At 40.0% G+C, this 10054-nt stretch overlaps 1 protein-coding gene across 3 annotated transcripts in view; it reads left to right on the forward strand.

Moving 5' to 3' along the window:
- The window catches only part of SLC30A6 (solute carrier family 30 member 6), a 37130-nt gene that overhangs the window by 16562 nt on the left and 10514 nt on the right, over positions 1-10054 (forward strand). For all 3 annotated transcript variants that reach the window (XR_008558497.1, XR_008558496.1, XM_008162256.3), the window contains exons 10-13: positions 91-210; positions 1484-1586; positions 2487-2534; positions 3514-3582. Coding sequence is in view for 1 of the 3 variants with exons in the window: in XM_008162256.3 (XP_008160478.2) it covers positions 91-210; positions 1484-1586; positions 2487-2534; positions 3514-3582 (340 nt within the window). In the remaining 2 variants the exon portion in view is untranslated. The remainder of the gene's footprint in view (positions 1-90; positions 211-1483; positions 1587-2486; positions 2535-3513; positions 3583-10054) is intronic.

Consider the following 10054-nt stretch of genomic DNA (forward strand, 5'->3'; position numbering starts at 1 on the left):
TATTAAAAGACAAGTCATCTTTATAAGATTTTCATCAGTATCACATAAGTTCTACTAGCTAATGAATACTCTTGTTTGTTTTACTCATAGCGTGTGTGGAATTATTCCAGGACTTAGCAGTGTCTTCCTTCCCCGAATGAATCCATTTGTTTTGATTGATCTTGCAGGAGCATTTGCTCTTTGTATTACGTATATGCTAATTGAAATTAAGTAAGTATTTTTTATTTCTGTAAAGTGTGTTTCAATTCCTGGGGCCTGACTATTAAGGTTATCAATGGATGGATGGGGGTTAAGCTTATAGCACGTTTGCTTATGACCTATGTTAACTTTGGTCATGTCTTGTCCTCAAATGGCTTCATCTGAAAAAGTACTGGGTTGTATTCAATAAGTATTTTTTTATTACAATCTATAATGCCAAATTAATTCCCTACTGCTAATTGATGAGTGGAACACAAGAGGACGATAAAATAAGAGAAATAAGCCACAGCTTGCTATTTCTGAGAGAGGGAAGAGAAGAGGAAGTAGGTGTGAAGCAGTTTTTTTTTTAATTCTCATTTGTTCTTCTACATATTGATGCATTCATTGGTTGATTCTTGTATGTGTCCTGATCGGAGATCGAACCTGCAACTTTGGCTATTCGAGACTACACTCTAACCAACTGAGCTACCCCGCCAGCGCCTTGCACATGCTGCTTTCAATGTCTACAATCTCTTCCTTCCATCATCTCACTCCTCTTTGCAGACTCCGTTCAAATGTCACCTCTTTTTATATTTAGCCTTTCTGGATTATCTCTCCCCCAGTAGCCTTGACACTCAGTCTTATGTGCATCCATGATTCTCCGTGGGGACTTCTCCTTTGCATGCAAAGGGCTTTATTATGTTTTTCACATGTGTTTCTCCTGCTATTTCAAAGGCAGGAACCAGGTCTTAACTCATGTCTCTATTCCAGCATGTGGGGAAAAGTTAAAAAGTGTGCTTGTAACCATGGGGATTAAGGTTTATCTTAGTAGAACAGCCTGAACTATTGAGATGTTACACCTCAGAAGAATCTCACTTTGTGAAACTCCTGGTGAATTTTGAAAAATTTTAATAGTAATTATTGGAAAGTTGTTTACAGGAAAGCTAATAGAATCACTGATGAAATCATTAGTGTCTCTGTATCAGAAATTACTATTTGAAGTAATTTTATTTGTTGCATTAAGTGAACATGTATGAAATCTTCCTAGTTGACAAGTAGATTGACTGAAAATAGTAAGGAAATGCTCACATTTTCTTCATCATCATCTCTTCACACTAATTCACATAATTATTAGTTTTTCCCCCACTAAGCAAGAAACAATTCAAAAAACTTTGAAATGTTCCAATTGCCAGTAGTGCTCACCTGTGATAAAATGGTCCTTTAGGTAATTAATGTTCGGGAGACTGAATTGTAAGAAGTTGAGTGAGGCATACATTTACAATTTAGAATTATTTTTTCCTTTTAGTAATTATTTTGCTGTAGACACTGCCTCTGCCATAGCAATTGCTCTGATGACATTTGGCACTATGTATCCCATGAGCGTGTACAGTGGAAAAGTATTACTCCAGGTAAGGGTCTTTTTTTCAGTGTGCATGCTTAATATTAGCCACGTTCTTCTACCAGATTATAAAATTGTTCGTGCTCTTCTACCAGATTGTGAAACTTTTGGCTTTTAGAAATGAAGCCAAATAATAATCTCTGAAATTTGTATACTACAAACTAGATGAAATTACATGGGCCCATAAAATAGGCACAAATATTCCTATATTTGTAATATAAAACAAAATTATAAATTAAAATTTTTTTTTACCTCTAATAATGTTTCAATTGAAAACAATGTTACTTTTTTAAAGTATTTAGATATTTATTTTCCTCTAATTTGTATAAATTTATTGTATAATCTGGTTATGATTGTTTTCTTTTTTTCTCTGTGATTGAATCAGTGAGAATTTTAAATATCAAACTTAAAATTGTAAGTGACAAATGATTAGTTATTAAAACAATGGGACAAGTCCAGGTACCTCTAGACAAGTACCTGAATGGAGAGGTAGTTCCCCAGGATTGGGTGTGCGGAAGCCTTGCTTTTCCTTCTGTCTTTACCTCATGCCTTTTCTTAAACTTACAGTATCTCCATCTCCAGGACCAGTAAATAACAATAAGATAATAGTTGTTTAGTGCCATGCCCTATATAAAATGTTACTTTCTTAAACGTTTTTTGTTGAGTGCCTGGTTCTTTAAGGCTTACTTTGTTCTAGAGATAGCAGCTTCTTTGTTAAGATCAGAAGTGAGCATGCACTAGTTTTTTATGTTGCCCCACTACTGGGCCAGTTGAAAACTCTCTTTCCTAAATCATGATAGGGTACATGTCAAACAAAGCAAAGGTTGGTATAGACCCATATTGTTTGTTTCTGGACCATTGTTGCAAAAAATTTTTTATCTCCCTTGATGTATGTTTTATTTTCCCCCAGACAACGCCACCCCATGTTATTGGTCAGTTGGACAAACTTCTCAGAGAGGTAAGATGGAATAATAAAATCATTTAAATTTATAATTAGAGAATGCAAAGAATGGGTACAAAAAATACTTTATTCAACCCAACCCTATCTAGAATTTTAGGGGCGTTTGTGTCCTTGAGTCATTAGGAAACATAACATAGTGACAAAAGCAGAAAGATTGAGGATTGCTCAGTCTGGAAGTCAAATTCACTTGAAATAGATGTGGAAGGTAATGATCTATAGACCACTCTCCTACCTATATTAATGCTGTAACTTTTATGATTCTATAATAAAACTTAAGGATTTGATTAAATCAATGCTCTTTTTTAAATCTGTTGATTGCTTCACCATCTAACATCTTGATTTGTGGGTTTAGATTTTTGGATTGTTACACGTTTCCACCTGCCAACTAATGAAGGAGCAAGAAGATTGAATTATTTGGATGTGAAAAGTGTTTTTAAAATATTTGTTGTCAGTGTCACAAAGGCCACTCTTATCAAGAGAGCAGGTTACATGTCTCGGCTAGTGGAGCCTGTGCCACTGCACCAGGGACCACACACTATATATCTGGCCTTGGAATTTCCTTTTGACCCACATCCAAATAACAGTCTTTGTTTTGCAGAAATTTGTTGAAAGAGAATTCAGAGAAAGAAATGATAGAGAAGGAAGAAAAGAAAAAACCTGATAGCACAAGTGCTGGCTATACATACATGCCATATGGATAAAAGAAAAGAGCCACACTGTTGAACGAGGGTGGGAGCTGTAAAGACCCAGTTCTAGAAGGATTGGTGCAGACAAGAAGCTGGGGAAGTAAGGTCTTGGCTCTACTACACAAGCGGAAAGGGTATCTTAAGTAGTGGGCTGGGCTTCTCTTGGCTAATGAGTGTCCTCAGGCAGGGTTTGGCCATGTCATTCCTAGGCTCAGAGCAAGTCCAGAGTGTGGCTGACCTGTGTTGGATATGTCAAATGCCAACAACCCCATTTCTGTATTTTTTATCAGGTATCCACCTTGGATGGAGTTTTGGAAGTACGAAATGAGCATTTTTGGACCCTAGGTTTTGGCTCATTGGTATGTTTTCTATATATTACTTTAGTTATCATTTAAAGCATACTTTATAATTTTCAAAATTGAAAAAATTATTTCTTTAACATTTTCATAGAGCCTTTGATTTCTGTTTTTGTTCAATAAAGTCTAAAATGTAGGTGGATTCAGAAACCTAATTGAGATTAATGGGGGGATGTTTTTCTTTTTTTCTTTTAAACCAAATCATCTTAATATTGAACTGTCCAGAGAAGACAGATTTAGTCACACATTCCTAAATATGAAAATGTTGCAAAAGTAAAAAGTACAATTATTATTATTTTTAATATATATTTTTATTTATTTATTTATTTTTTAATATATTTTTATTGATTTCAGAGAGGAAGGGAGAGGGAGAGAGAGATAGAAACATTAATGATGAGAGAGAATCATTGATCGGCTGCCTCCTGCACACCCCCTACTTGGGGGTGAGCCCACAACCTGGGCATATGCCCTTAACAGGAATCAAACCTGGGACTCTTCAGTCCACAGGCTGATTGATGCTCTATCCACTGAGCCAAATAAGGGCAAGGTGCAATTATTTTTAATTGCAGTTCTAATTTTGGAGTTTTCACTGAATATATTAAAGAGTTACAGTAACACATCTTTTGCAGCATAAAATTCCATATTTTCTCATCCAATATTGTACCTCATTACCAGAGAGATTATTTCTGTATTAGGAATGATGAGGAAAATAAAGAAAAGTATCCAGAAAAAAATTAAATCACCATAATCCTTTCATGTAGAGAAAATTGCTATTGATATTTTCATATTTATACTTATACATTTATTCTCCTTAGAAAATGAGATCATGCTGTTTTACAATTTGCTCTTTTCACATACAACAAACAGGTTTTCATATCACTAAAAAAAGCAAACCATAGGATATGGTTTTTCTAACATAACACAAATTCCAGAGGTAGGCTGATTAGGGCTGCCCAACAGCTCAGTGATGTCATCCATACTGCAGTCTTTAGTTTCAGGTTTAAGCTCCTTTAGTGGAAAAATGGCTGCCTTGTCTCTACCTCCCCCTACTCTTCCCCTCTAGTCATTTGGTATCTCAAACTCAACCTCTAGTAAATTCTTCAGGAAAACCCCTGGGGAACAACATTCCCTAAATTCCTGATTATTTAAAACAGTTGTGGACATTATACTTGAAAAAACTTGGGCTAGATATAAAATGCTGAGCATATATTTTGTTTTCTTGAGTTTCTTAGGTATGCTACTCCATTTACCTCTGGCATAAAGTATCCTATATAATAATCCTACCTAATAAAAGAGTAATATGCAAATCGACCATACCTCCACCACACCCACCAGCCAATCAGAGCAAGTATGCAAATAAACCCAACCAAGATGGCTACAGCCACAGAGAGCAGGAGGGAGGCTTGGGTTTCCCAGGCAACGGAGGAAGCCAAGCTTTCTGCCTGCCCTTGCCGGCCTAAGCCTCCACTCAAGGCTACAAAGTTTCAATTATAGAAGGTAAACAAATCCAAACAGAAATGGTGGCAGCCATGGAGCTGGAAAGAGTGGGAGGCTTGGGTTGCCCCCGGCAATGGAAGAAGCAAAGCTTTCTGCACACCCTGGCCGGCCCAGGCCTTCGCTTAAGGCTACAAAGTTTCAATTATAGAAGGTAAACAAATCCAAACAGAAATGTGGCTGCCAGCCACTGAGCGAGCAGGAGGCTTGGCTCTGCTCCAGGCTACAAAGTTTCAATTGTAGAAGGTAAATAAATTCCAGATACCAGGGCCTCCTCTTGGGTCACCAGGGGGCGTGGCTGGCCTGCAAACCACCACAGGCCCCTTGCCCAGGCCACCCTATGCCCCAAGGGAACCCCCACTGTGATCCGGGACACCTTTCAGGGCAAACCAGCTGTCCCCCACCCCTGCACCAGGCCTCTATCCTATCTAATAAAAGAATAATATGCAGATTGACCATCACTCCAATACACAAGATGGCTGCCCCCATGTGGTCAAAGATGGCTGCCCCCATGTGGACAAAGATGGCCACCACAAGATGGGCATTTGGGAGGCACCAGGCCTGCAAGGGAGGGCAGTTGAGAGGGAGCAGGCCTGCAAGGTAGGGCAGTTGGAGGCAATCAACCCTGCAGGGAAGGGCAGTTAGGGGTGACCAGGCCGGCAGATTAGGGAAGTTGGGGGTGACCGGGCCTGCAGGGAAAGGCAGTTGGGTGGGACCCAGGCCTGTAGGGGAGAGCAGTTCGGGGGGACCAGGCCTGCACGAGAGGGCAGTTAGAGGTGACCAGGCCTGCAGGGGAGGGCAGTTAGGGTTGACCAGGCCTGAAGGGGAGGGCAGTTAGGAGCAAACAGGCTGGCAGGGGAGCAGTTAGGCATCAATCAGTCTGGCAGCAGAGTGGTTAGGGGGTGATCAGGGGCAGGCAGAAGCAGTTAGGGGCAATCAGGAAGGCAGGCAGGCGAGCAGTTGCGAGCCAGCAGTCCTGGATTGTGAGAGGGATGTCCACTGGGATTGGGCCTAAACGGGCAGTCAGACATCCCTCGAGGGGTCCCAGATTGGAGAGGGTGCAGGCTGGGCTGAGGGACACCCCCCCTCCGTGCATGAATTTCAGGCACCAGGCCTCTAGTCCTATATAATAAAGAGGTAATATGCAAATTGACGGTCATGCCCTTGCACAAGATGGCCGCCCCATGTGGTCACAAGATGGCCGGCAGGTGAGGGCAGTTGTGGGCGATCAGGCCAGCAGGGGAGGGCAGTTGGGAGCAACCAGGCTGGCAGGAGAGGGCAGTTGGGGGCAACTGGGCCTGCAGGGGAGGGAGGGCAGTTGGGGGGGACCAGGCCTACAGAGGAGGGCAGTTAAGGGAGACCAGACCGGCAGGGGAGCAGTTAGGCGTCGATCAGGCTGGCAGGGGAGTGGTTAGGGGGTGATCAGGCTGGCAGGCAGAAGCAGTTAGGGGCAATCAGGCAGGTAGGCAGGTGAGCGGTTGGAAGCCAGCAGTCCCGGATTATGAGAGGGATGTCCAACTGCCGGTTTAGGCCTGATCCCTGTGGGGTCCCAGATTGGAGAGGTTGCAGGCTGGGCTGAGGGACCACCCCCTCCAGTGTATGAATTTTGTGCACTGGGCCTCTAGTTGCTGTAATAAAAGCCTGATAACTCATAGTCTGTTTTGGGGTGTTTTTGCCTTTATATCTGACTTGATCATTTTACCTGGATGCCCCAATTTTATTTAATTTTTTTTTTTTTAGTCTAGTAATTTTACTAGAGTGTCTTGGTGTTGGTCATTCTGGGTCAATTATTTCAAGTATGCAGTATACCCTTTCAATAATGTTATTTCACAAACAACATTTTAAAACTTTCAGGAAAGTTCTCTTTAATTATAGTTGTTAATATTTATTCTGGTCTCTTGCTTTGATTTTCTTCTTTGGGAACTTCTGTTATACTCGTTTGGATTTTTGTGGGTTTTTTTGTATTGGTTTTATCTGCATTTCCTTTTAATATTTAAAATTTCCCTCTTTTTACCTTTTATTTCTCTTACAGTATACTTGTGTGTTTGCTTTTGTACTCCTTGTTTAGTCTTCATTTCTGAAGTGAATTTTTTCTTATATTTCTAATTATCTCATTTCTGAGGTTTCCTAATTGTAATTTATATTGTTCTTATTTCATGTTTTTTTGCTTGTTTTGATAAAGTGGGGTGTAGTTCTCAGTTTTGTAGGTAAATCTCTCTGGTGATCTTTTAATCTGTTCTGTATTTTCTTAAATTACTTTGTGTGGGATTTGGATTCAGTTCTTTTCTATGGCTTCTTCTTATATGAAATTAGGTTTCCTGAACTTAAGAAATAAGGGGTGATTTAAGGTAATATGTCTAAATTCATAGCTCTAGAGTTCCCTCTTCTGCTGAGTCTGTGAAGTGCAAGTTTTTCCTTTCCCCTGGCTCTGTTTCCCTTCCATTTGTGCCTGAGCCTCTACTGTGCCGCTCAATTGGGATTCTGTTTCCAGTTGTTTCTTCTTAATGTGGGGCTTTGCTTGGTTTCTTTTGAGAGTTCTAGGGTTCAGACTACTCCAGCTCTTCATATCTTATTGCAGACCCAGCTGCCTTTCTCAAATTCTCTGTCCTAGATTGCCCCTAGCACCGGCTTACTGCTTTAGGGTTTTTAGGTCAGGCAGATCCACTATTACTTGCTCCTCCACAGAAGCTGATGCCTTGCAGATCTATAGCTTGCATTTGGGTTTTCTTAGCACCAGGTTAGCTAGTTTTTTGTAGATGATGTTCATTGGTTTTTGGATTTGCTGTCTTAGTTTCTGTATTTATGGGAATATTTGGGGCATTTCAAAAAAGTGCCACCACTGTCGCTATCTTCTAAGAATCCCAACATAATTTTTCATGGCTGCAGTTTTACATTATATGAATATGCCATAATTTATTTAATCATTCCTCTATTGGATTAGTTGATTTCCTTTGTTACCATATAAACTGGCTAGGATGAATATTTTTCTGGTGTAATCTTTGTATATACTCATGATTATTCCTTAATATTAATTTTTAGGCTTTACACCATGTGAGGATACAATTAGAAATCTGAGAACTAACTGTAAGAGAGATCTTATTCAACCATGATGATTTAACCACTCTGATCTTGGGTTGGTAGTCCCTGTACCAGCTAAGTCCTGAGCTGGGCCTGAACAGATGCAGCCACACGACCTCATTGGATCTGCACCACACAATTCACCTGGAATGGCTAGAGACCCAAAGATCCCTTATTGTCTGAGATCGTCCTGAGCTGCACGTATCTGTCTGAAGGGAGCCTCAAGGTCAAGCCACAAGGCCCTGGAGCCTATTTCTTGTGGATAGGAGTCAATAGAAGCCTCAGTAGTAGAGTCCCAGTGCTCAATGGGCTGGGACACGCAGCATCCCCATTTGAGTGGTGGCTGTTCTCTTCCCTGTGAAACCTGTGCCTCTCCTAAAAGTAGGCAGTGCATCAGGTCCAGGTGGAGCTCAAGTAGGTGTGTGTGGGGTAGGGGTGCTCAAGCTACTGGCACACTGAAAGGTCAGGTAACCAGATCATCTGAAAGAGCGCTGGTCTTCAGTAAATGAAAGATCAATCTTTTTTTTTTTTTTAAGATTAATTTTTAGAAGGGGTTTTTGTGAATAAAATAATATTATACCCCTTATGGCTTTTGATGCCAGTTGCCAAATTGCTTTCCAAAAATGGTTATACCAATTTGCATTCCTCCAGTAATGTAGTTCATTTTCAATCATTCTTTTAATTATACTGGTATCAATAAATTAGTAGACAAGTGTTTATTAAGCATGGTGGCTTTAAACAAAGAGAATAGTTATCTCAGCTATTCAGAACTTGGCCATCTAACAACTACACTGATGTATTGCCTAATTAAGACCAAGGAGATTACTAAAACAAGCTTTTGAACTGCCAAGAATAGTTGTCACAAAAGCTCTAGATTAATGCAAACACAATAATCATAGGAGACTGAATCTCAGAAATGGTTTCCACTTATTTTACTTTGATTTCCACATCCGATTGAAAGAGGATACAGTATCTTTTATAGTTTTGTATAGTGACAGCAGTGAGACGGCAGTGGAAAAGAAAAGGTAGAAATCAAAGCTACCTTGATTTCTAGACATGGCTTGTCTTACCTAAAAGTAATCAACTAGCCCTGACCGGTTTGGCTCAGTGGATAGAGCGTCGGCCTGCGGACTGAGAGGTCCCAGGTTCAATTCCGGTCAAGGGCATGTACCTTGGTTTCGGGCATATCCCCAGTAGAAGGTGTGCAGGCAGCTGGTCGATGTGTCTCTCTCATCAATGTTTCTAACTCTCTATCCCTCTCCTTTCCTCTCTGTAAGAAATCAATAAAATATATTTTAAAAAAAGAAAAAGTAATCAACTACAAGTCAAATTCAAGCAACATAGATATTTTCTCAGTTTTGTGATTAATGATAATTCCTATTACTGTTCAAGTCATAGACTCAGGCACATTCTAACTAAACCAACTAGCCAGTTTATGCTTTGCTGTAATCTTTTTTTTAAATTAAGTCTGAGGTTAGCCTTAGCTGGTTTGGCTCAGTTGATGGAGCGTTGGCCTGTGGACCAAAGGGTCCAAGGTTTGATTCCGGTCAAGGGCGCGTACCTGGGGTTGTGGGCTCGATCCCCAGTAGGGGGCGTGCAGGAGGCAGCCAATCAATGATTCTCATCATTGATGTTTCTATCTCTCCCTTCCTCTCTGAAATCAATAAAAATACATTTTTTTTAAAAAGTCAGTTTATCTAGAAATCAACATGAAATAACTGTTGAGTATTTTATTATATTTACTATATATTTTTATTTAAGATTTTATTATACAAATAGTACCTACGTAGTTGTTAGAAAAGTTAGAACTTACAACTAAGTCAAAAAGAAGACAATAAAAATTCATAATAATTCTACCATCTAGAGATAAGTGCTGTCATGCTTGATATTTTTCTGTATGTAT

The sequence above is a fragment of the Eptesicus fuscus genome, chromosome 16 (genome assembly GCF_027574615.1).
Source record: "Eptesicus fuscus isolate TK198812 chromosome 16, DD_ASM_mEF_20220401, whole genome shotgun sequence".
NCBI classification, from domain to species: Eukaryota; Metazoa; Chordata; class Mammalia; order Chiroptera; family Vespertilionidae; genus Eptesicus; species Eptesicus fuscus.